This window comes from Doryrhamphus excisus, chromosome 22 (genome assembly GCF_030265055.1).
Source record: "Doryrhamphus excisus isolate RoL2022-K1 chromosome 22, RoL_Dexc_1.0, whole genome shotgun sequence".
In the NCBI taxonomy this organism is placed as follows: domain Eukaryota; kingdom Metazoa; phylum Chordata; class Actinopteri; order Syngnathiformes; family Syngnathidae; genus Doryrhamphus; species Doryrhamphus excisus.
The window spans coordinates 10652839-10680175 of NC_080487.1; the positions used below are offsets into that span (position 1 = coordinate 10652839).

General features: G+C 39.7%; 1 protein-coding gene across 1 annotated transcript in view; it reads left to right on the forward strand.

Moving 5' to 3' along the window:
* The window catches only part of LOC131109833 (protocadherin-15-like), a 192350-nt gene that overhangs the window by 91571 nt on the left and 73442 nt on the right, over window positions 1-27337 (forward strand). Inside the window, exons 17-25 of the mRNA XM_058062221.1 lie at window positions 1579-1728; window positions 2428-2519; window positions 2592-2693; window positions 8010-8142; window positions 9053-9132; window positions 11487-11580; window positions 16865-16993; window positions 25012-25131; window positions 25209-25394. Of these exons, the coding sequence (XP_057918204.1) occupies window positions 1579-1728; window positions 2428-2519; window positions 2592-2693; window positions 8010-8142; window positions 9053-9132; window positions 11487-11580; window positions 16865-16993; window positions 25012-25131; window positions 25209-25394 (1086 nt within the window). The remainder of the gene's footprint in view (window positions 1-1578; window positions 1729-2427; window positions 2520-2591; window positions 2694-8009; window positions 8143-9052; window positions 9133-11486; window positions 11581-16864; window positions 16994-25011; window positions 25132-25208; window positions 25395-27337) is intronic.

Genomic DNA, 27337 nt, shown 5'->3' on the forward strand with positions numbered 1-27337 from the left:
CCTTGGTGTGCCCGTGCCTCGATATTTGGAGTGCTAAAGATAGAAGCTGAAAAAAGGTATTGACTGGAAAGAAGCTGCGCACGGTAATCACCAGCGAACTCCTTGCAAGTGAAATTAAAACTGCAGAGAAGAAAGAGAGAGAGAGAAAGAGAGAGAGAGAGGAGCCATAGGCATGCAGGATTTTTTTTTTTTTTTAACGAGTCAATCTCCCTTTGGCAGACCAGCCAGAATATATGGAAGCCATGAAGAGAATTCATGTTTTTTCTAACTTTATTGATCAATTATCTTGAGCAAAATCCATTATTTTTTTCTGAAGTACACAATGAAAAATTCATTCATTCTCTACCGCTTATCCTCACGAGGGTCGCGGTGGGTGCTGGAGCCTATCCCAGTTGTCTTCGGGCCGACTGGTGGCCAGCCAATCACATGGCACATATAGACAAACAACCATTCACACTCACATTCATACCACTTACTGAGTCTTTTGAGCTCGCATAGTAGTTGGTTAATATTCTGCATCATACATTGGTAGTGTATTGTCTGGTTGATGTGGCACAATACTCTTACTGTAGTACTGTAGCTATATATGCAGTATATGTACAGCCATTTTTATTCATTCGTTTTCATTTATTCACCCTGGACTGGTGGCCAGCCAATCACAGGGCACATATAGACAAACAACCATTCACACTCACATTCATACCTATGGACAATTTGGAGTCGCTAATTAACCTAGCATGTTTTTGGAATGTGGGAGGAAACCGGAGTACCCGGAGAAAACCTGCAAACTCCACACAGAGATGGCCTAGGGTGGAATTGAACTCAGGGTCTCCTAGCTGTGAGGCCTGTGCGTTAACCCCTTTCCGCCGTGCAGCTCACAATGAAATTTTTTTGATTAAAAAATATATAATTCTGACAAAAAATATTGTGCTCATTTAGTTAAAAAATATTTACATAACAATTTGAAAGAAAATATTCTGATATTCACATGCCAAAACTTTTTATTTATCCCACCAAACATCACCCACTTAAACTGTATTATGGAAAGCAGGAAGTGAACAAATGTAACAATTACTGATTGTAAAAGTACCAGATGGAGGGGTAGGATTTAATAGGCTTTGCTTCTTCCTAGTCCTTTTGGACAAATTAAATTAAATTAAATTAAATTAAATTAAATTAAATTAAATTAAATTAAATTAAATTAAATTTAATTAAATTTAATTAAATTAAATTAATTTATTAATTTTAATTATATTAGGAAAGCAGGAAGTGAACAAATGTAACAGTTACTGATTGTAAAAGTACCAGATGGAGGGGTAGGATTTAATAAGCTTTGCTTCTTCCTACTCCTTTTGGACATGTGGAACTGTGAACTGATTATGGGATGCATTCAATTGTAATCTGATGAAAACTGTCCTTGCAGTACTTCCTCAGCTCTGCGGGGGGCAACAGCTAATCCCACACACCACAATGTTAATGGTCAATGTTATGTGTTACGTTACATGCCAATTACATTCTGAAAGCTAAACAATTACCGTGACTGCGTTGCCTCACATTTGCGTTTTTGTGCTCTTCTAGCTCCTAGCATGGGATGGCGTTCAGCAGAGTGCTCCGGTTGCCGTGACGATCACTGTGTTGGATGCAAACGACAACACACCGACGTTTGCCAATGTTTCCTACGATGTCCACCTCTACACGGACATGATGCCTGAGGAAACTGTACTGCAGGTATACTTATACATACATATACTTATACATGTACTTACTTAAGTATACTTATACATACTTACACATGTTATGTTATGCGTAACACAATAGTCTATGGCAGTGGTCTCAAACTCAATTTACTTGGGGGGCCACTGTTCCCAAATATCTTAATTGTTATTTTTCTACACAAAATAATAATAATAATAATAATAATAATAATAATAATAATAATAATAATAATAATAATAATAATAATAAAAGGGCAAATAATAAAAACTTAAGAAACCACATATAGTTGGTGGGTAGACAAATTATTTTTTTCACATTAAAATGAACAAAGCATTATTAGAGCCCTGTAGACATGACAAAACACGACTATAGTCACATTTATACTCTTTTTATTTACAACATATTGCGCAACTGCAGGGTCTTGAGACACATGCTAACTCGCAAACTAGAGAGCTAGCGACCTAAACGGTAGCCTTCAAGTTATTTCCTTTAAACTTAAATAGCCAAAAACTTACCACTTCCACACGGATAGGGAGTATAACTATTAACAGTTTTTTAACCTTTAACATGAACATTAATCAAACGTAATAATTTTTTCTGGGTACATGATACCATACAGCATCCATGTCAAACTTGCACGGGCCACATTTGGCCCACGGGCCGCGTGTTTGAGACCCCTGGTTTACGGCCTTTTTGTGTGTGTCTTTACAGCTGTCAGCAGTCGATTCTGACGAGGGTTCGAACGGCAAAGTCACATATCGAATCTTAGCTGGAGATCAGGGACAATTTGTCATCGCCGACAGGTAAATTACGTGTTTCGAATATAAGACAACCTCTTGAATGTCGTCACATTTGCTCACTTCCTGTTTTCTCAGCACCGGCGTCATTACTGTGGCACCCGGGGTGGTGCTCTCCGTGGGGCGGAGCTATGCCCTAACCGTGGAAGCCATGGACAACGGACCTGAGCTTCATAGAAGGTAAGTGGCGTTCTGTTTATCTGCTTATTATTCAAACTATCTCTTTTATTCCTGTTCCTATTCCGGCACGCTTTCTATTCCATTTTTTTTTTTTTTTTTTTTTTTTGCAGCAAGGCCATTTTCACTTTCAGAAAGATGTCTTGAATTATTGATTTATATAGGAAAATGGTGCGAAAAAGGTTTGGCCTCAGAGAAGAAAATGGGCAGTGAAGGACAGGAGAAAAATGAAAGCAAACTGAATGGTAATGAGAGGGAGACACACTGCTAGTTAGGTTGCACCGCAAATGATACCCTGAGAAAAAAATTTGGCACGGAGGAGGAAAAAAAAATATTAGGTTAGACTTGAGAAGAAGCAATATGTCTGACTCTTGCTTGTTTCTGTGTTTTTTTTTACTATGCAGAGGACTTCGGTTTGAAGTTCTAGTTATTGAGAAGTTCGGAGATTGTTTCAATGTCCGCCCCTGTGGGGACAAATAAAGTTTTATGAATTGAAAGATTCCAATTCCAGCCGTTGCTCAGCTCCGTGCTTCATTCATCGCCGGCGAGCGATACGCACCGCATGCATTTCCAAACGTCTTGTCATAGCTAGCATCCTTTGATGCATACTGACCTTCTTTTCTCTCTTGTTCTCGCCGCGTTCTTGTCTCCATTACAGGTGCACCATGGGAAGAATTCAAATAATAGCTACCAAAAGCTGACACGTACGAAATCAAGCGACGCTGCTTGTTGTCTGACACTCAAAATCCATTTAAAAAAAAATAACTCTCAGCATGATGAAGAATTATTAATACCACTATCGTGCTGGTTCTCATACGCCGAGTGAGCATAAATACAGTACTTGAAACGATGCTATTGTTGCATAATAGAGCACCTTTAACACAATTTACCCAACCTTTGAGCCACTGGTGTGTGTCTATGTGTGTGTGTTTGATTGACAGTCGAATCATTCACCGTCAGTAAGCATTTTGAGGCATAAAAACGTCTATATGAACTAATATCCTGTTATAAGGCATTCAGAAAATACATTCAAAGATGTTGTGATGATATAGTATGTAATATGTAATATTCTACACCGGTCACCAGGTTTCATTATGTCACGGTAATGTGCAGTGAGACGCACAAGCACCAGACTTGATCACCACTTCCTGGCTGCCCCCACTCCCATCGGAAAATCCTCCTTCTCATAGCCCCTTTGAAGCAACTGAAAAATCTCCCATTGATTCCATTGTTAAAACCTGTGCTTTTTCCTTAAAATGAAAAAAAAAAATCGATGTTTTCAGCTCGCCCTATTGTGATAATTTCTCTGCCAATTGGAAAAACGAGCAGAGTTATTCATAGCCCCAAGCCTTGGGCCACTCACGATGGTCTTGTGGTGTCAATACCTCGAATCGTTTGGCCGTAAGAAGCTTTTGTTTGACACAAAGTTTGTCAAAATTTTCATTGATTGATTGATTCATTGTCAAAATGGCCGCCACCTTGTACAGTTGAATGGAGTTCCCGCCTTTTCTCCAGCGCCTCCCATCGGAAAATCCTTCTTCTCATAGCCCCTTTGATGCCGATATAATACTTTTTAGTTAATTTACTCGAATTTAAATGCAAATACACAAAAATAGCATCATGTTTGGATAACATAGAACTACCTTGCCACTTTCGGTATTATGTGCTATTTCGTTGCTAGCATGCTAACTATTAGTATGATAGCATTTTTGGCTAATTTGGCTATGTCTAAAGACAGATATATACATCGCAAAATGTTCCAACGCTATAGCACAGTTTTGGCACTTTTGATGCTAGCATGTTAGCATTTCAGCTTAAGCGAAGTAAGTTGTTCATGAAAAATAGAGGAAAAACATATTTTTAAAATATTAATAATATTGTTGATATTGCAATAATAATACACACATGAATTTGGAAAATAATTATTTTTTTATGTAAATTAATTTTGAAATATATCAAAATGTACAAAAAATAATATTATTAAATGTTTATAGGTATTTTTCAATTGTCCATGTATAGTGTGTGGTGGTTGAGGGAAGTAAGTTGTTCATGAAAAATAGAGGAGAAACATATTTTTTAAATATTAATAATATTGTTGATAATTATAATATTGTAATAATAACACACACATTAATTTAGAAAATAATTATCTGTTGCAAATTAATTTTGAAAAATATCACAATGTACAAAAAATAATATTATTAAATGTTTATAGGTATTTTTTCAATTGTCCATGTATAGTGTGTGGTGGTTGAGGGAAGTAAGTTGTTCATGAAAAATAGAGGAAAAACTTATTTTTAAAATATTAATAATATTGTTGATAATTATAATATTGTAATAATAATACACACGTGAATTTAGAAAATAATTATCTGTTGCAAATTAATTTTTTTTTTTTAATTAAAATATTTTAAAAAGTAATATTATTAAATGTTTATAGGTATTTTTCAATTGTCGATGTATCATGTGTGGTCATTGAGGGAAGCTAGCAGTTGGCATGTTCGAACTTTTGCACGTTTCCTCCTAAATTGGTGTAAATGGCGTTGCTCGCCGGCATTAAAATTTTTGCGGGTATTTTCTAGTCGTATTTAAAAGTCATGTTAAAATTCCGTTCTTGCAGTCCTAATATCGTCTTATACTTATGTCAATGCCATATGTTGGAATGTAAATGTTGTTACGGAAAGTGAGTCTTTGAGTCTTTGAATCATGCTGTATAAACAGCATGATTCAGAATTTTTACGTCGCTATTTCTATTAGTTCTCAATAAAGCGCTAAGTCAGCATAAAACTTGAATATAACATGTGCAAGCTATTACAAGGTCTCTTGCAGAGTTCCAAATATTGCAGCCTTGCATGTAATTAAAGCCGACAGTGGATGACGGTGTTGACTTTAATCCACAAGAACAAAATTTTTTCCCGCGACGAAAAACCACAGAATGCATTTTTATTAGGGACAGATGGCAGATGATTGCTCTCTCCGATGATATTTGTCACTCATCAGCTGTGTGGCTCCCCAATCAATACAAGGGTGCAGATTGAGGTTAGTCTCCACAAAAAGATTGTCTCCACGTTTCCCAAGCCCCCTGTTTATCTCTGAAAACATAACCCATACTGTGAATCAATATCCATCTCTGCTTGCTGATTTGTTATGGGTCAAGACCCCAAATGGGTCACGGGTCCACGCCCAGCTGTGTATGTGGAGGGGGGCTAGTAGATAGATTGCTTCAAATTCTTACAATTGTTATGTATTTTCCATGACTAATACATGTATTATGTATTATAAATTGTAAATTATGTTAGTTTTAGCATTAAGAGCATGGTCAAAGTCTCTTCTTCTGGCTCTTGGATGTGGCCTTCACCCGCCGCTGAGTTCCTCTTGGCAGGTGATGTGTTGTGGGTGTTTTTGGAGCTGCAAATTGCTGCCCGCGAGCTGTTTGAGAGCCCGGACTTGAACCTTAAAAACCTTCGAAATTCATTCCAAAACATTGTAACTGCACATATTTGGTAATAAAGAGTTTCCTGTCAGGAATGGGCAATTTCTCAATATTTAAAATATAAACTTAAACATAGAATACTCAATTGCTTTGTGTTCGGATCTCAACCTTCTTGGTTCCGGATATTCATTAATTAATTCATTTTCTACCGCTTTTCCTCACGAGGGTCGCGGGGGTGCTGGAGCCTATCCCAGCTGTCTTCTGGTGGCCAGCCAATCACAGGGCACATATAGACAAACAACCATTCACACTCACATTCATACCACTTACTGAGTCTTTTGCGCTCGCATAGTAGTTGGTTAATATTCTGCATCATACATTGGTAGTGTATTGTCTGGTTGATGTAGCACAATGCTCTATTTACATTCCAGCAGTTCATTCATTCATTTTCACGAGTGTCGCAGGGGTGCTGGAGCCTATCCCAGCTGTCTTCGGGCGAGAGGCGGGGTACACCCTGGACTGGTCGCCAGCCAGCCAATCACAGGGCACATATAGACAAACAACCATTCACACTCACATTCATACCTATGGACAATTTGGAGTCGCTAATTAACCTAGCATGTTTTTGGAATGTGGGAGGAAACCGGAGTACCCAGGAGAAAACCCGGGCCAGAGATGGCCGAGGGTGGAATCGAACTCAGGTCTTCTAGCTGTGTGGCCTGCGCGCTAACCACTCAGTCCATAATTAAGTCATTAAGTTTCAAAAATTCATAAATTAATTAATTGATCGCTGTCTTGTGGTTGACTATAGCCTATTATTAGTCTAATCAAATATTGCAATACATTCATTCATTTTCTACCTCTTATCCACATAAGGGTGCTGGGGTGCTGGAGCCTATCGCAGCTGACTTCGGGCGAGAGGCGGGGCACACCTTGGACTGGTGGGCCAGCCAGCCAATCACAGGGCACATAAAGACAAACAACCATTCACACTCACATTCATACCTATGGACAATTAACCTAGCATGTTTTTGGAATGTGGGAGGGAACCGGAAACCCACGCATGCACAGGGAGAACATGCAAACTCCACACAGAGATGGCCGAGGGTGGAATTGAACCCTGGTCTCCTAACTCCTAGCTAACCACTCGACCGCCTTGCCGCCCCAACCGTATATTAGAATGGAAAAATCTCCAATTAGCACTGATTAAGTGTAGCGAAAGGGAACTGAGCAAGGAGTAATTAAGACCTCACCTAATGACCTTGTGTTGCTGCCATTGCCTCAAATTAGCTTATTGCCTCATCGGAGGAAGACCGCCAGGGTATGGGAAGGGTGACACTGGAGGGATTTGAAGGTCTCTAAACGCGTGGGAGGGGTCATAATTGAAGGGTCTTTAAACACACGATCATTTGTATACATTCGGTATGTCGTCTCTATCTAAACACTGTAATTGCCTCTGAGTGCATTCAAGCCTCTTTGCTGTCAACAATGCACTGATTAGCCGCCTCCTATTACAAAAAATGCTTTTCATCAATACTTTCAAATGCGGCATTCCTTAAGGTCTTTGAACGGTCCATAGCTGCATAATAAGCTTCATAATGAACAAGGCTGAAGGATGATATTGTTTCCTTGCAAGAACTCATTCCTTAAAGGGGCTTTTATGAAAATGAAAGAAGACAACAAAAAAAAACAAAAGCTTTCTTTCAGTTAAATGAGGATTAGCATGAGCTCAGCAAAAAAAGTCACCTTTGCATCAACTGGTTGAGCTTCTGTTGTTGACTTGAATCGATTGGTTAAACACGGGAAGTAAGTGCAAAGAAAAACCCCGAGCTTAAACGCCTGGCTGAGTTTGCTTTTTGTGCTTTTATTCCTCTATCTCTCACAAGGTCATCCATTACGACGGTCTACATCGAAGTTTTGCCGCCCAACAACCAGAGCCCCCCACGTTTCCCCCGGCAACAGTACAGCCTGGAGATCAGCGAAGCTATGAGGACGGGAGCCACGCTGCTTAACCTGCAGGTACGCACGCAAGCAATCTCCCATGAAATTGTATTGACCCAAATATAAGACGATAAAAAGTCACCAATGAGATGAGGATGCTGAGGTTCTCATTGGGAGTGACCATGATGGATAGGATCAGAAACTAGTTTATCAGAGGGACATTACATGTTAGCTGGAGGTAGCAGATATGCGAATGGCGAGGTTCTCATTGGGAGTGACCATGATGGATAGGATCAGGAACAAGTACATCAGAGGGACATTACATGTTAGCCGGAGGTTGCAGAGATGAGGATGCTGAGGTTCTCAATGGGAGTGACCATGATGGATAGGATCAGAAACGAGTACATCAGAGGGACATTACATGTTAGCTGGAGGGAGCAGAGATGAGGATGCTGAGGTTCTCATTGGGAGTGACCATTATAGATAGGATCAGGAACAAGTACATCAAAGGAACATTACATGCTAGCCGGAGGTAGTAGAGATGTGGATGCTGAGGTTCTCAATGGGAGTGACCATGATGGACAGGATCAGGAACAAGTACATCAGAGGAACATTACATGTTAGCCGGAGGTTGCAGAGATGAGGGTGCTGAAGTTCTCATTGGGAGTGACCATGATGGATAGGATCAGAAACGAGTACATCAGAGGGACATTACATGTTAGCCGGAGGTCGCAGAGATGAGGACGCTGAGGTTCTCATTGGGAGTGACCATGATAGATAGGATCAGGAACAAGTACATCAGAGGAACATTACATGTCAGCTGGAGGTAGCAGAGATGAGGATGCAGAGTTTCTCACTGGGAGTGACCATGATGGATAGGATCAGGAACAAGTACATTAGAGGGACATTACATGTTAGCCGTCGGTAGCAGAGATGAGGATGCTGAGGTTCTCATTGGTTCTCATTCTCGTTGGAATGTTTCTTATAGGCGGTGGATCGGGAGAGGGACCCCATTACCTACAGAATCCAGGGCGGGGATCACCATGGACAGTTTTTACTGCAGCGCAAGTAAGTCTCAGTAGCTGTTGGAACTATAGCGGCTACATTGATGCATGTTGTTTTCCTTTACATTTACTACATGCTGCAGCATTAATACCTTATTTTAATTTTAATACCTATGTGCACTTGCAAAATATGATGAATACTGAGAGGTGTTTCTACTATTTTGGTGTCAAGCTACAAAATAACACCTACAATGGAATCGACCTACTTTCCTGTGAGGGTGCTTTTTTTTTAAACAGAACACAACTATACTGCATAATACGGATACATATTAGTCACAACTATGATATTGTATTATATGATAGCAATGAACATGACTGGAGAGAAAATAATAGTAAAATATTGGGCTCCATCATATACATGATCTAAGGAACTTTGCTGTATTTATTCATTTAGATGTCATCAAAAATGCATCTTGTCCACCGGGAATTGGTCTATTTACATTTCTGGAGGGTGTGCAGCTACCCAGGGAATCATAGAGAGAAGGAAATCCAGGGATGCAAATAGGAAGTGACACAAGGAGTAAAAAAAAAAAAAAAGCGGTGGCCCTCATGTTCAACAGCAGCCAAAAAGCAAACAGACAGGATTTAAGGATTTAAAATCAGAATGAAAGAATATATATATAAAAAAAAAAATCATAAAACAAGCACTTTCAAGAGCTTTCATCTCCACGTTGGAGGAATATCGGATGGGCTTTGTCAGACGTTCTTCCAGCTAGTCTTGTCCATCTTGGGCTGTGTTATTATTATAGCGCTATTATAAAAGCGAGCTGACTCGTGCTTTCATGCGACTGCAATACACCCTGCAGCTCACGTTGATGCAAAGTTGCAGAATAGTCTTCTAAGCAATGGCCCACTTTGCATATCTCCGGTTCTACCAAAAAATATATACACGTTGCGTTTAATACACTGCAAGGAAGTTGCATCAGCGTGTATTACATCAGTGTATACGGTGTAAAGAAACCACACTAAAATAACATTGACACGATTGGATTGTAGGAAGTTATACGTTGCATCATACGGACTGGAAAAAAAAATAAAAAAAGACCAATACAAAACTGACAGCGGAACATTATTACTTGTAAAACCAGACCTTGAAGTATAGCAATGGTTGACATTTTTAAGGATATAAAATGGTAATGGTTTTATTTATTTATATATGGAACATGCATCAGATTACAATTGAATGCATCCCATAATCAGTTCACAGTTCCACATGTCCAAAAGGAGTAGGAAGAAGCAAAGCTTATTAAATCCTACCCCTCCATCTGGTACTTTTACAATCAGTAACTGTTACATTTGTTCACTTCCTGCTTTCCTAATATAGTTTAATTTTAAAAAAATCATTTAATTTAATTTTAAATTTTTTTTATTAAATTAAATTTAACGTACATTAAATTAACGTGCATAAATTAAATTAAATTAAATTAAATTAAATTAAATAGGCTCCAGCAACCCCCGCGACCCCCGTGAGGAAAAGTGGTAGAAAATAATTAAATAAAATTAAATAAAATTAAATAAAATTAAATAAAATAAAATTAAATTAAATTAAATTAAATTAAATTAAATTAAATTAAATTAAATTAAATTAAATTAAATTAAATTAAATTAAATTAAATTAAATTAAATTAAATTAAATTAAATTATTGTCACGTACCGAAGTACGAGGTGATATGACCATAGAATGACATAATGGGTACCATAGTAAGTGTCAATATAGTGATATACATGTGTATATATATATATATATATATATATATATATATATATATATATATATATATATATATATATATATATATATATATATATATATATATATATATATATATATATATATATATGGTACTTTTGCAATCAGTAACTGTTACATTTGTTCACTTCCTGCTTTCCTAATATAATTTAATTAAAAAAAATAATTTACTTTTTTTTTAATTTAATAGTTTAATTTTTGTCACGTACCGAAGTACAAGGTGATATGAGCATCCAATGACATAATGGGTACCATAGTAAGTGTCAATATAGTGATATATATATATCGTACTTTTACAATCAGTAACTGTTACATTTGTTCACTTCCTGCTTTCTTAATATAATTTAATTAAAAAAAATAATTTACATTTTTTAAATTTAATTTCATTTCATTTCATTTCATTTTTGTACTTCTTCCCTGAGATCATATAACGATAGAATCACAATATAAAGACCGCTTCAATTTACCCCCAATGTAATCTATAGCAACTTTTCTTTTGTGCTATTTTTACTTATGCCCCAAAGGATTAACAGGGTTTGTGTGTGTGTGTGTGTGTGTGTGTGTGTGTGTGTGTGTGTGTGTGTGTGTGTGTGCTATTTTTTTTCCAGTTCTGGGTATTTGGTTCTGGATAAACCTCTGGACAGAGAGACTCAGGACTATTATACCCTGGTTGTCACAGCCTCAGATGAGCGGCCAGATGGGGTAAGAACAACAACAGCTGTGGCTTTATGACAAAAGAAAAATAATGGAAGCAGTAACCACGTTTACAAGAGGAGTTTTTCTCTTTCCGAATGGAATCTTTCCCAATGACCTTTCCGAAAGCAATGGTATACATGGAAAGGAATATTCCAATGGCGTGTCTACATGCGCCGCTATAATTAACCAGAATAGTCAATGGGGCATGCCCAGTAAAGCGTAAACACCAACATCACGTGATACCGACTTCCTCCAGTTTTTTTTTCACTTGTTGGAATAACTCCGTATTCCCATTTTTTCCTTCATCTGGTCTTGAAATTTAGTTTGAATCATTGAGTCTTCAGGCGAGAGGCGGGGTACACCCTGGACTGGTGGCCATCCAATCACAGGGCACATATAGACAAACAACCATTCACACTCACATTCATACCTATGGACAATTTGGCCCATGTTTTATTTATATAATATATAACATATCTTTGACTCACACTCACATTCATACATATGGTATCACCAATTAACTATGGAGTTAATTGGAGTTAATTAACCTTTGGAGTCACCAATTAACCTAGCATGTTTTTGGAATGTGGGAGGAAACCGGAGTACCCGGAGAAAACCCACGCATGCACAGGGAGAACATGCAAAATCCACACAGAGATGGCCGAGGGTGGAATTGAACCCTGGTCTCCTAGCTGTGAGTTCTGCGTGCTAACCACTCAAGCCGTTTTTGTTATCATGTCATAATAGCTAACCACATGACCGCCGTGCAGCCCATGTTTTATTTATATAATATATAACATATTTTTGGCTCACACTCACATTCATACCTATGGTATCGCCAATTAACTATGGAGTTAATTGGAGTTAATTCACCTTTGGAGTCACCAATTAACCTAGCATGTTTTTGGAATGTGGGAGGAAACCGGAGTACCCGGAGAAAACATGCATGCACGGGGAGAACATGCAAACTCCACACAGAGATGGCCGAGGGTGGTCTCCAAGCTGTGAGGTCTGCGCGCTAACCACTCGACCGCCGTGCCACAATAACATGGATACAATAATAATACCTATTAATAATACCTATTACATTACATTGATGAGAAGTACTAACATGTGAGTCTATAGTATACTATATTACGTAATATATAAGGTGACTGTAGGAGTGATAATTAATTTATCATTGTCGGTTCCGGAACCAATTAAGCGATTACTACATAGTATATAACAGCTTAATTGTTAAGCTTTATTAATGAGAAATTGGGGAAAGAAAATGACATATTTTTTCCCACATGGACATTTATTTATTGACATTACATGGTAGCTGGAGGTAGCAGAGATGAGGATGCTGAAGTTCTCATTGGGAGTGACCATGATGGATAGGATCAGAAACGAGTACATCAGAGGAACATTACATGTTAGCTGGAGGTAGCAGAGATGAGGACGCTGAGGTTCTGATTGGGAGTGACCATGATGGATAGGATCACAAATGAGTACATCATAGGGACATTACATGTTAGCCGGAGGTAGTAGAGATGTGGATGCTGAGGTTCTCATTGGGAGTGACCATGATAGATAGGATCAGATGACATATTTTTGTCCACATGGACATTTATTTATTCTCAAGAATAAACACACAGCAGCAACAGAACCAATGTTGTATATATATAATATATATATATAATAGTGATATGGAGTTCATGTTTTTCTTTACATTTAATCAAGACCTCGTCTTGTATTGGCTTTTGTAGAGCAATCACCTGTCAACTCCGCGCTGAATTGAATCAAGTCATTAACTGGAACATTTGCATTGTTATTCTTTTTGGCTATTATTCCTCTCATCTCGTCAGAAATCCACCTTGTCTCTTAATGACTGTTTCCACACATGGGTGGCGTTCAATTCACTCAGGGAGAAAATGTTGCAGTCAATTTGCTTTCTTGGCTTTGACAATTATTGTGTTATTCAGGAGGCGTTCAAGTACAAGGGAAGCTGGAAGTAGTTTAACTATTTGTCCGTTTGCTGACATGTTATAGTTTTTTTTAAATAAAAATATGAATGATATTTAATGGCGGGCGGCACGGCGGTCGAGTGGTTAGCACGCAGACCTCACAGCTAGGAGACCATGGTTCAATTCCACTCTCGGCCATCTCTGTGTGGAGTTTGCATGTTCTCCCCTTACAAAAAACACTAAACTCATCACACACCAACTTAACCCTCAAAAAGTATACCCGAGAAATATACAAAAATGTACCAATGAGTTAAAAAAAAAAACACACATGTCTATGTGGAGTTTGCATGTTCTCCCCGTGCATGCATGGGTTTTCTCCGGGTACTCCGGTTTCCTCCCACATTCCAAAAACATGCTAGGTTAATTAGCGACTCCAAATTGTCCATAGGTATGAATGTGAGTGTGAATGGTTGTTTGTCTATATGTGCCCTGTGATTGGCTGGCTGGCCACCAGTCCAGGGTGTACCCCGCCTCTCACCCAAAGACAGCTGGGATAGGCTCCAGCACCCCCGCAACCCTTGTGAGGATAAGTGGTAGAACATAAATGAATGAATAATTACTTTGAAAACTGTGATTGTGCATAGTTTTTACTCTAAATTCTAAAGTCTAACTCACGCTGTCATCTTACAAAGAACACTAAACTCATCACACAGCAACTTAACCCTCGAAAAGTATACCCGAGAAATATACAAAAATGTACCAATGAGTTAAAAAAAACCACACACGTCTGTGTGGCGTTTGCATGTTCTCCCCGTGCATGCGTGGGTTTTCCCACATTCTAAAAACATGCTAGGTTAATTAGCGACTCCAAATTGTCCATAGGTATGAATGTGAGTGTGAATGGTTGTTTGTCTATATGTGCCCTGTGATTGGCTGGCTGGCCACCAGTCCAGGGTGTACCCCGCTCGTCCAAAGATAGCTGGGATAGGCTCCAGCACCCCTGTGATCCTGGTGTAGATAACGTGATAAAGAAGGGATTACTGTAATGTATTTTCTGTATTCCTGAGCCCAATAGTTAGTGCATGCTCTCTGTTGAATGTCAATGATTGGCTTTGGGCTTTTTGACCTGAGAGTGGTGAGAAGAACCACAGGTTAATTTGATGAGTTATCATCAGTCACCCATGCAGAGAAAGACCTACTGCAAGCCTTCACTACATGTGGCGTATGCTAGTGAGTAATTACAGCAGCGAGGCATGATTTATCCAAGCTGTGGTCCGCTACAACACAGTCCACTGGATGGTGCATGTCATGCCCACGGCAGGTCAGCAGTGGCTTGCTGCCGACCTGTGGAACCAGTGTCAGCATGATGGATTCACTGGCCAAATAGCCAATTACGCACTTTGCAGACACTCTCACAATGGCCTATTCCGTACTAGTGTGTGAAGCAAGCAACCTAAGGCCGTTCAGAGCGATGCTGATGCGATAAAATCCCGTCCAATCACCCAATGCCACCCATCCCCCACAGGCCATTAAATATTCATTCATTCATTTTCTACCGCTTTTTCCTCACGAGGGTCGCGGGGGGTGCTGGAGCCTATCCGAGCTGACTTCAGACAAGAGGCGGATCGCCAGCCAATCACAGGGCACATATAGACAAACAACCATTCACACTCACATTCATACCTATGGATAATTTGGAGTCGCTAATTAACCTAGCATGTTTTTGGAATGTGGGAGGAAACCGGAGTACCCGGAGAAAACCCACGCATGCACGGGGAGAACATGCAAACTCCACACAGACATGTGTGGTTTTTTTTTTTTTTAACTCATTGGTACATTTTTGTATATTTCTTGGGTATACTTTTTGAGAGTTAAGTTGGTGAGTGATGAGTTTAGTGTTCTTTGTAAGATGACAGCGTGAGTTAGACTTTAGAATTTAGAGTAAAAACTATGCACAATCACAGTTTTCAAAGTAATTATTCATTCATTTATTTTCTACCACTTATCCTCACAAGGGTTGCGGGGGTGCTGGAGCCTATCCCAGCTGTCTTCGGGCAAGAGGCAGGGTACACCCTGGACTGGTGGCCAGCCAATCACAGGGCACATATAGACAAACAACCATTCACACAGAGATGGCCGAGGGTGGAATTGAACCCAATTAAACCCAATTGAATTCTGGTCTCCTAGCTGTGAGGTCTGCGCGCTAACCACTCGACTGCCGTGCCACCTTCACCTGTGAATTAGAATTCCTTATTTATAAATCAAATATTTTTGTAGTTAAGAGTATAGAAAACCTCTTCTAAATGTTTTTTGTACATTATTAGAGTCCTCTACACATGAAATAACATCCCTATAGTCACATTACTCACAATCGACGATTCCAATTCCAAAAACATGCTAGGTTAATTAGCGACTCCAAATTGTCCATAGGTATGAATGTGAGTGTGAATGGTTGTTTGTCTATATGTGCCCTGTGATTGGCTGGCCACCAGCTGGGATAGGCTCCAGCAACCCCATGACACTCATGAAAATGAATGAATGACTGAATAAAAATGGCTGCTGGAATGTAAATACATATACTGCATATATAGCTACAGTACTACAGTAAGAGTATTGTGCCACATCAACCAGACAATACACTACCAATGTATGATGCAGAATATTAACCAACTACTATGCGAGCTCAAAAGACTCAGTAAGTGGTATGAATGTGAGTGTGAATGGTTGTTTGTCTATATGTGCCCTGTGATTGGCTGGCCACCAGTCCAGGGTGTCAGTCGAAGTCAGCTGGGATAGGCTCCAGCACCCCCCGCAGAAAATGAATGAATGAATGAAGTCATAATAATAATAATGAAAAAACTAAAAATAATATAGCTTATATTATCATTGTAATGTGGTTGACTGATTTTTATTATTTTATTTTTATTTAGTATTTTTTTATTTATTTTACTTATTTATTTTTTTTTGTTTTATTGAGAATTACTTTTGTCCAAAGCCCATCTTTGTCTGAGCTGTCTTGAACCCTTTTGAAAAGCACATTATCTTCCCTATCATGCACCTCAATTTTTTTTTTTTACATTTTTCATGACAAAAGAGACGCACACCGTTGTGGCGTGAAAGCAGTTCATTTTAATGTGAGCATCTGTCAGAGAGGCACAAAAGGGAATGAATGGGCCGCTAGGGTCTAAGTGGCAGTAATTAGTAATCAAAATGGGTCTTTCGACAAAACACTGCCGACCTGGGTATTTAATTTCTCTCCAAATTTGCAAAAAAAAAGGGGGTTTATGCTCTTTGACAAGACCGTAATAGCACCGTCACATCTGTGTCTGCTTGTGTGTGTTTAGACCTCCACCGCCACGGTGCACATTGTGGTGACAGATGTTAATGACAACGACCCGCTGTTTGATGCCTCGTTGCCGGTCAACCTCACTGTCACCGAAGAGCAGGATGAGGCGTACGTTGGGCACGTCAAGGTAAGAATTAGCACGACGACGGCGTGCACGTAGAGTCTGTTATATTGCACGCAAGTCATGTATGCGGCATCTCGAAAAAAAGGTCACCGCTTAGACACATCGACGTTATGATTTCGCCGTTATTCGTGTTTAATTAAATTGGGCTGCTACTTTTTCCGGCAGAGTTCATGAACACAACTCGTCTTTTAGCCGTGTTGAATTTATAATTAGGCACCAATGATAATCAGAAGTCTGTGTGTGTTTGCTCAGAATTTGAGACGTCAACGTCGTGGATGTTGATCATTCGCTCAATCAAAGCAACATGATTAACTATATCACCAAGTATTTGTGATTTTAGAACTCCTTATTTCTAAAATCACAAATACTTAAAAGCTATAATAAAAGCTTACTATAAAAGCAATCTTCACTGGCTAAATGTACTGTAAAAAAAGGCCAGTAAGGATAATTCATAATGCCGCCTACAGAGAACATACTAACTCCTTATTTCTAAAATCACAAATACTTCAACTTGCTGATATAGTTCATCTATATTAATATATTAAATTAATATTAATATACATTAATTTAATTTAATTTAATTTAATTTAATTTAATTTAATTTAATTTAATTTAAAAATAAGAAGGAAGTGAACAAATGCAACAGTTACTAATTGTAAAAGTACCAGATGGAGGGGTAGGATTTAATAAACTTTGCTTCTTCCTACTCCTTTTGGACATGTGGAACTGTGAACTGATTATGTGATGCATTCAATTGTAATCTGATGCATGTTCAAATGAAATAAAACCATTACTATTACATGATCATGACAGATAGTTGGCACGGAACCCACTCATATGCAGTACCTACGGTATTATTGTTGTCCTCAACTTCCATATCCTGGGATATTATCCGTACTTAAAGAGACGGCGTGAATTCCCAAAGCAGCAAACCCGAACTGGTTCCAAACCGGGGTCGGCACCTCTAGTTATTAAACATGCTTTGAGGCGAATGAATGGACCTGACCTCGGTGTGCTGATGCTGCTGCTTGAAGACAGAGAAGGATGGGGGGGGGGGGGGGATATAAAAAGGCTCGGTCTACACCACTGATATAATTCTACTATTACTATTATTACTACAGTTTTTGAATTTGATTAAAGGAAATGCATCATTAATGCGTGAACTTTGACAGCTCTAATATAAATACATATGCATGTGTGTGTGTGTGTGTGTGTGTGTGTGTGTGTATACACACAAATATACGAGTGTGTTAAAGGGTTTTTCATCATCTAACGCCTTTTTTAAGGTCATGCCACAACATCTCAATAGCATTCAGGTCAGGACTAGGCCACTTCAATGTTTTTATTTTGTTTTTCTTCAGCCATTAGAGGTGGACTTGCTGGTGTGTTTTGGATCATTGTCCTCCTGCAGAAATTAATTTCAGGTTGAAGTCACAAACGGTTTGCCGCACATTCATCTTTAGGGTCTTTTAGTAGACAGCAGAGTCTTCCAGGTACTGAAGCAGCAGAATAGTCCAGGACCATCACACTACCACCACCATATTTTACTGTTGATATGATATATATATGATATAGTATGGTTTTACACAAGAAGCATTGGAACACACACCTTCCAAAAAAAAAAAAAAAAAACTCTGGGTGTGTTCGAAACCTCATACTAACTACTACATACTTCCATGCCCATACTATCCACACTCCTTTATACATCAACTTTATTGAGATTTTTTTTTTTAAATCAGGCGAAAAAGTGGTTGTTTTTATCCAGAGTGTGCCATTTATTTGTCCAAATACTAACCGTTTACAATTTCGTTCGGAAGAATTCTGCAAAATTTAAGCTAGCCGAAGTGAGCAACGCATTTCAGGTTATTTTCACAAAATAAAACACCCCCTTACTGTTCTCATACGGGAAAAAACATAGTGATAAATCACTGCTTTTACTTTGAAAACAAGAAGCGAACCAACTGGCAAAAAAAAAAAAACTTTGGCTGTGTTCGAAACCTCATACTAACTACTACATACTTCCATGCCCATATTATCCACACTCCTTTACACATCAACTTTATTGAGATTTTTTTTTTAAATCAAAATAAATGGCCGTTTAGATCCAGAGTGTGCCATTTATTTGTCCAAATACCAACCGTTTACAAATTTGTTCGGACGAATTCTGCAAAATTTAAGCTAGCCGAAGTGAGCAACGCATTTCAGGTTATTTTCACAAAATAAAACACCGTTTTACTTTTCTCTAAAAAAAAAAAACCATAGTGATAAATCACTGCTTTTACTTTGAAAACAAGAAGCGAACCAACTGGCAATATATACGCCGTTTGGTCCATCCTGCTGCTCAGTGTTCAGCTAACATTTTTTGTTTGTTTTTTTCGCGGTGCATCCTGGGTAATTTCAATGTGAGTAGTAAGCTGATGATACATACTCAACATTTTTGGCGAATGCAGTAGTCTCGCATACTCAAAAATCGCATACTGCCAATTTAGACACACTGCATACTCAAGGAGTAAGTATACTCAATACTCAATAAGTATGCGGTTTCAAACACAGCCGTAGTCTCTGTGGTCACCCTGGTGCCCACGGGCACTGTATTGGTGACCCCTGCCCGAAAACAGCTGGAATAGGCTCCAGCATCCCCGTGACACTCATGAAAATTAATGAATGAATGAATAAAAATGCATACACATATACGGCATATATAGCTACAGTACTACAGTAAGAGTATTGTGCCACATCAACCAGACAATACACTACCAATGTATGATGCAGAATATTAACCTACTACTATGCAAGCTCAAAAGACTCAGTAAGTAGTGAATGTGAGTGTGAATGGTTGTTTGTCTATATGTGCCCTGTGATTGGCTGGCCACCAGTCCAGGGTCTACCCCGCCTCTTGCCCCAAGACAGCTGGGGTAGGCTCCAGCACCCCTGTGACACTCATGAAAACGAATGAATGAAAGAATAAAAATGGCTGCTGGAATGTAAAAACATATACTGCATATATAGCTACAGTACTACTGTAAAAGTATTGTGCCACATCAACCAGACAATACACTACCAATGTATGATGCAGAATATTAACCAACTACTATGCAAGCTCATAAGACTCAGTAAGTGTGAATGGTTGTTTGTCTATATGTGCCCTGTGATTGGCTGGACACCAGTCCAGAGTGTACCCCGCCTCTCGCCCCAAACACAGCTGGGATAGGCTCCAGCACCCCCTGCGACCCTTGTGAGGAAAAAGTGGTAGAAAATGAATGAATGATAGAAAATGAAGCGAAACTTAAAAAAATCAATTATCCACATGACCTGCGGCACTTATTAGACGTGATAAAAAATGGCCGCTAGTCGCCCCCCCCCCAACGCTGGATGGTTTACTCCCTGCGGCGTAATTGCTTACCGCCACTTCACCGCATCCGTGCTTGATTAAGACGTTTGAGTTATTCCTCTAAAGTGGTCTGCCCGCTGATTTATACACTGAATAGTAAAAATGTACGAGTGCAACGCCGTTCGCTCGCTGAGCTCGTCTGCATGCAAAGTAGTAAAGCACTCCCGCGCTGTCGCAACACCTGGCTGCGTGCGCCCATTTGTTTAGCGCCGTCATCGCACAAATGTTTTATTTAGCAAACTAACGCGGGGCTTTCTGGTAAAAAGGGCTCCTACTCCGTTTACTTTGGAGGCTGTCGCCGCTTTGACAACCGGCGTTTTTTTCGTCAACAACTTTGACAACAGAGACATTAATCCTTTTGTTGTTTGTGGCCTTTTAACTGTCTGACGATGTAATTACGCCGGGGGAGGCGGCATAGCGGGGCGAGATCTTTAAAAGGGTTTAATGCCGCCCTGCAGGCACGTAAGCTTTATGGATAGCAATGCTTCCATATAACAGATTGGACATCTGTCCCTTTATAAATTCTTAACAGGGAAAGATAACTGTCCGTATATCACATTAGCAAATATTACACTTTGCTGGATTTATCTGGGAAAGTTTCCACTTCTGCAAAGTTGCTTCATGCATAAAGAAACACAATATAATAAACACAATAAAAATGAATAAACATCCACTCGGTGGAGTGGGAAATCATAAATTGTTCACTCACTCACTCATAATATTGCTTTAAATTAAACATTTTGCTCATTAAAATGTGAAATAAATTCAAAAATTTTCCATTTATTCAATTTTCCATTCACTCAAATATTTTTAAATGACAATATATTTATTATATTGACCATTCAGTCCAAAACAAAAAAAGAAAACGGATTCAGTTACGCATGATTATCTAAAAATGTGAAGGCACACAAACACCGAATAATAAAAAATAAAAAAAAAATTTAAATTAAAAAAATTCTGCAAAGTTGCTTCATGCATAAAGAAACACAATATAATAAACACAATAAAAATGAATAAACATCCACTCGGTGGAGTGGGAAATCATAAATTGTTCACTCACTCACTCATAATAATGTTTTAAATTAAACATTTTGCTCATTAAAATGTGAAATAAATTTTAAAAAATTCAATTTTTTCCATTTTCCATTTACTCAAATATTTTTAAACGACAATATATTTATTATATTGACCATTCAGTCCCCCAAAAAAAAGAAAACGGATTCAGTTACGCATGAATATATAAAATGTGAAGGCACACAAACCGAATAATAAAAAAAAAAACTTCTGCAAAGTTGCTTCATGCATAAAGAAACACAATATAATAAACACAATAAAAATGAATAAACATCCACTTGGTGGAGTGGGAAATCATAAATAGTTCACTCACTCACTCATAATAATGTTTTAAATTAAACATTTTGCTCATTAAAATGTGAAATAAATTTTAAAAAATTCAATTTTTTCCATTTTCCATTTACTCAAATATTTTTAAATGACAATATATTATTATATTGACCATTCAGTCAAAAAAAAAAAAACGGATTCAGTTATGCATGATTATATAAAAATGTGAAGGCCCACAAACCAAATAATTAAAAAAATTCTGCAAATTTGCTTCATGCATAAAGAAACACAATATAATAAACACAATAAAAATAAAAAATATCCACTCTGTGAAGTGGGAAATCATAAATTGTTCACTCACTCACTCATAATAATGCTTTAAATGAAACATTTTGCTCATTAAAATGCGAAATAAATTCAAAAATGTTCCATTTATTCAATTTTCCATTCACTGAAATATTTTTAAACAACCACTAATTCTTTCATTCATTCATTTTCTACCACTTTGTCCTCACAAGGGTCGCAGGGGGTGCTGGAGCCTATCCCAGCTGTCTTCGGGCGAGAGGCGGCCAATCACAGGGCACATATAGACAAACAACCATTCACACTCACATTCATACCTATGGACAATTTGGAGTCGCTAATTAACCTAGCATGTTTTTGGAATGTGGGAGGAAACCGGAGTACCCGGAGAAAACCCACGCATGCACGGGGAGAACATGCAAACTCCACACAGAGATAGCCTAGGGTGGAATTGAACCTGGGTCTCCTAGCTGTGAGGTCTGTGTGCTAACCACTGGAGCCGTTTTTGTTATCATGTCATAATAGCTAACCACACGACCACCGTGCAGCCCCTGTTTTATTTATATACTATATAACATATCTTGGGCTCACACTCGTATTCATACCTATGGTATCGCCAATTAACTACGGAATTAATTGGAGTTAATTAACCTATGGAGTCACCAGTTAACTTTGCATGTTTTTGGAATGTGGGAGGAAACCGGAGTACCCGGAGAAAACCCACGCATGCACGGGGAGAACATGAAAACTCCACACATAGATGGCCTAGGGTGGAATTGAACCTGGGTCTCCTAGCTGTGAGGTCTGTGTGCTAACCACTGGAGCCGTTTTTGTTATCATGTCATAATAGCTAACCACACGACCACCGTGCAGCCCCTGTTTTATTTATATAGTATATAACATATCTTGGGCTCACACTCACATTCATATCTATGGTATCGCCAATTAACTACGGAGTTAATTGGAGTTAATTAACCTATGGAGTCACCAGTTAACCTAGCATGTTTTTGGAATGTGGGAGGAAACCGGAGTACCCGGAGAAAACCCACGCATGCACGGGGAGAACATGAAAACTCCACACAGAGATGGCCTAGGGTGGAATTGAACCTGGGTCTCCTAGCTGTGAGGTCTGCGCGCTAACCACTTGTCCACCGTGCAGCCCCAATGAAAATTTTTTTTTTAATATGAATCCAAGCAAAAAAGGTTCAAACACTGCAAAGTCAAAGTTAAATCCCACTTTTAATATTCTTCCATATTTGTAGAATCCTATTAGATGTGGTTGTAATATGTGACGCTACTTCAATCAGTAACAAAAAGGACAGGATTGAAGGGAATAAAATGACACCCGTTTCTAATCGTCTCTTGTTACAGAAAAAGCAAAAAAATGGTTTTCTTTCTCTTGTTCTAATGATGACTTCGTAGGAATCAAACACGCTTTATTACCGCTGGGCAATTGTTCAAACTTCAAAACGTTAATAAGACGGGGATTCAATTGTCACACGTGGAAGGGAAGGAAAAAGCACCCAACTCTCCTGCAGCCATGTTGCTTTGGTTCCATGTGAGGGTTCACCTTGTGGCATCATCAAATTTTAATTATTCGGTTTGTGTGTCTTCATATTTTTTATATATTCATGCATAACTGAATCAGTTTTTTTTTACACATTTAAATGAATGAGTACATAGGCATTCCATGAATCACTTCATATTTTAATGAGTCAAGGTTCAATTTAACAAATTATTTCTTTATTATTAGTGATGAAATTGAATAAATGACAATTAATAAATTCATTCATATTTTCATAACTTAATGGTCAATATTCATTCATTCATTTTCTATCGCTTATCCTAACAAGGGTCGTGCAGGGGTGCTGGAGCCTATCCCAGCTGTCTTCAGGTAAGAGGCGGGGTACACCCTGGACTGGTGGCCAGCCAGCCAATCACAGGGCACATATAGACAAACAACCATTCACACTCACATTCATACCTATGGACAATTTGGAGTCGTTAATTAGCCTAGCATGTTTTTGGAATGCGGGAGGAAACCAGAGTACCCGGAGAAAACTGGGGAGAACATGCAAACTCCAAAGAGATGCGTAATCAAACTCGGGTCTCCTAGCTGCGTGGCTGTGCGCTTGCCACTCGTGCACCATACAGCCCCAGGTCAAACTATTCATTTATTAATTTTCTACCGTTTATCCTCACGAGGGTCGTGGGGTGTGCTGGAGCCTATCCCAGCTGTCTTCGGGCGAGAGGCGGGGTACACCCTGGACTGGTGGCCAGCCAGCCAATCACAGGGCACATATAGACAAACAACCATTCACACTCACATTCATACCTATGGTATCGCCAATTAACTATGGAGTTAATTAACTATGGAGTTAATTGGAGTTAATTAACCGATGGTGTCACCAATTAACCTAGCATGTTTTTGCAATGTGGGAATAAAACCGGAGTACCCGGAGAAAACCCACACATGCACAGGGAGAACATGCAAACTCCACACAGAGATGGCCGAGGGTGGAATTGAACTCGGGTCTCCTAGCTGTGAGGCCTGCACACTAACCACTCGACCACCGTGCAGCCTGACCATACAATTATTCATTCATTCATTTTCTACCGCTTATCCTCATGAGGGTTGCGGGGGTGCTGGAGCCTATCCCAGCTGTTTTCGGACGAATTCTGCAAAATTGGACAATTTGGAGTCGCTAATTAACCTAGCATGTTTTTGGAATGTGGGAATAAAACCGGAGTACCCGAAGAAAACCCACACATGCACGGGAAGCACATGCAAACTCCACACAGAGATGCCCGAGGGTGGAATCGAACTCGGGTCTACTAGCTGTGAGGTCTGCGTGCTAACCACACATTCACCGTGCAAGCCCCATATTACGAATCATAGAATAAATACACACTTGACGCCATTTTTGCTCCCTCATATGGCGGCGTTTGGCGTTCACCTTCATTTATCCCTGATGTGTTCCAGGCCACCGATCCCGATCTTGGCGCCAGCGGTCAGGTTCATTATCGACTAGTCAACCATCAGCGCCTTTTCTCCATCAACGCCACCGGAGCCATCAGAACCACGGTCCCACTGGACAGAGAGGTACATTCCCACATACTCAGTACTTTCCAACACAGTCATAGTTACAAGTTGTATTTTTTTTTCCCTCCACACCAAAGATGAAGGGTCACTACTTTCTGATCGTGGAGGCCTGGGACGGCGCCGTGGACCCTCGGCGGTCCAGACTGACTCTATCGGTGACGGTCCTGGATGTGGATGACAACAGTCCTGTGTTTAGCCAGCAAACGTACAACATCAACCTAGCAGAGAACAGCCCCAAAGATATAGTACTACTACAGCTTAAGGTGATTTAACTCTTAAATACTATTGTCTTGTTATTATTACTATGAAGACACCATTTTGTCAGTTTGTATCAGTATTACATCAACACAATGGAAATTGATCTGCAAACCGCTCAACCAGCGTGCAGCCCGGAAATTCATTCATTTCCTACCGCTTATCCTCACGAGAGTTTCGGGGGTGCTGGAGCCTATCCCAGCTGTCTTCGGAACGAGAGGCAGGGTACACCCTGGACTGGTGGCCAGCCAGCCAATCACAGGGCACATATAGACAAACAACCATTCACACTCACATTCATACCTATGGACAATTTGGAGTCGCTAATTAACCTAGCATGTTTTTGGAATGTGGGAGGAAACCGGAGTACCCAGAATAAAGCCCACGCATGCACGGGGAGAACATGTAAACTCCACACAGAGATGGCCGAGGGTGGAATCGAACTCCGGTTTCCTAGCTGTGAGGCATGCTCGCAAACCGCTCGAACACCGTGCAACCCGGAAATTCATTCATTCATTTTCTACCGCTTATCCTCACAGGAGTTTCGGGGGTGCTGGAGCCTATCCCAGCTGTCTTCCGGACGAGAGGCGGGGTATACCCTGGACTGGTGGCCAGCCAGCCAATCACAGGGCACATATAGACAAACAACCATTCACACTCACATTCATACCTATGGACAATTTGGAGTCGCTAATTAACCTAGCATGTTTTTGGAATGTGGGAAAAAAACGGAATACCCGGAGAAAACCCACGCATGCACGGGGAGAACATGCAAACTCCACATAGAGATGGCTGAGGGTGGAATCGACTAGGGTCTACTAGCTGTTGGGGCCTGCGCGCTAACCACACTACCACTGTGCAACCAAGAAGCCCTGTAAATGTTACATTTATTCATTAATTTTCTACGGCTTATCCTCACGATGGTCGGGGGGGGGGTGCTGGAGCCTATCCCAGCTGTTTTGGGGCGAGAGGCGTGGTACACCCTGGACTGGTGGCCAGCCAATCACAGGGCACATATAGACAGACAACCATTCACACTCACATCCATATTTTTTGTTTTTTCGAACACCTCAAACATCCAAACAATTGTTTACTTTTATGAAACAACAAAAACAACACAGAAAAAAAATAACTACATTTATTCACAGATTTAGAACATAACACAAAATAATCATCGATTTCCAGACGTGTGTAAAATATAAATATGTGTATTCGTGTTTATATGTCAGGAAAACTAAGCTGCCTGTATTTTTGTCTCTGCTGGATTCGTCACCGTTTCCCTCTGTCGGCGTTTCCCTCAATTCTGCAACTTCTCAAGCTGTTGGAGCCCATCGGAGGAAAATAGAACCGTTGCCCCCTGCTGGGACAGAAATACATTGCTTACAAATCTGAAATTCACACGCAAGAGATGCATAAGACTTTGATCTGTAGCTCCGGCGAATGCATTAATACGTGTATTGTACGCAAACCAAGAAATACGCTAACCAAGGTTTTACGGTGATTGATTTTTCCACTGTTCTACCTTTGATAGGCCGAGTAAATTTGAGACGTATCACAGGGCACATATAGACAAACAACCATTCACACTCACATTCATACCTATGGTATCGGCAATTAACTATGGAGTTAATTAGAGTTAATAAACCTATTGAGTCACCAATTAACCTAGCATGTTTTTTGAATATGGGAGGAAAACCCGGAGAAAAAAAACCCACGCACGGGGAGGATATGCAAACTCCACACAGAGATGGCCGAGGGTGGAATTGAACCCCGGGTTCCTAGCTGTGAGGCCTGTGCGCTAACCACTCGAACACCGTGCAGCCGTATTATATTCATTCATTCATTTTCTTCCGCTTATCCTCACTAGAGTCGCGGGGGTTGCTGGAGCCTATCCCAGCTGTCTTCGGGCGAGAGGCGGGGTACACCCTGGACTGGTGGCCAGCCAATCACA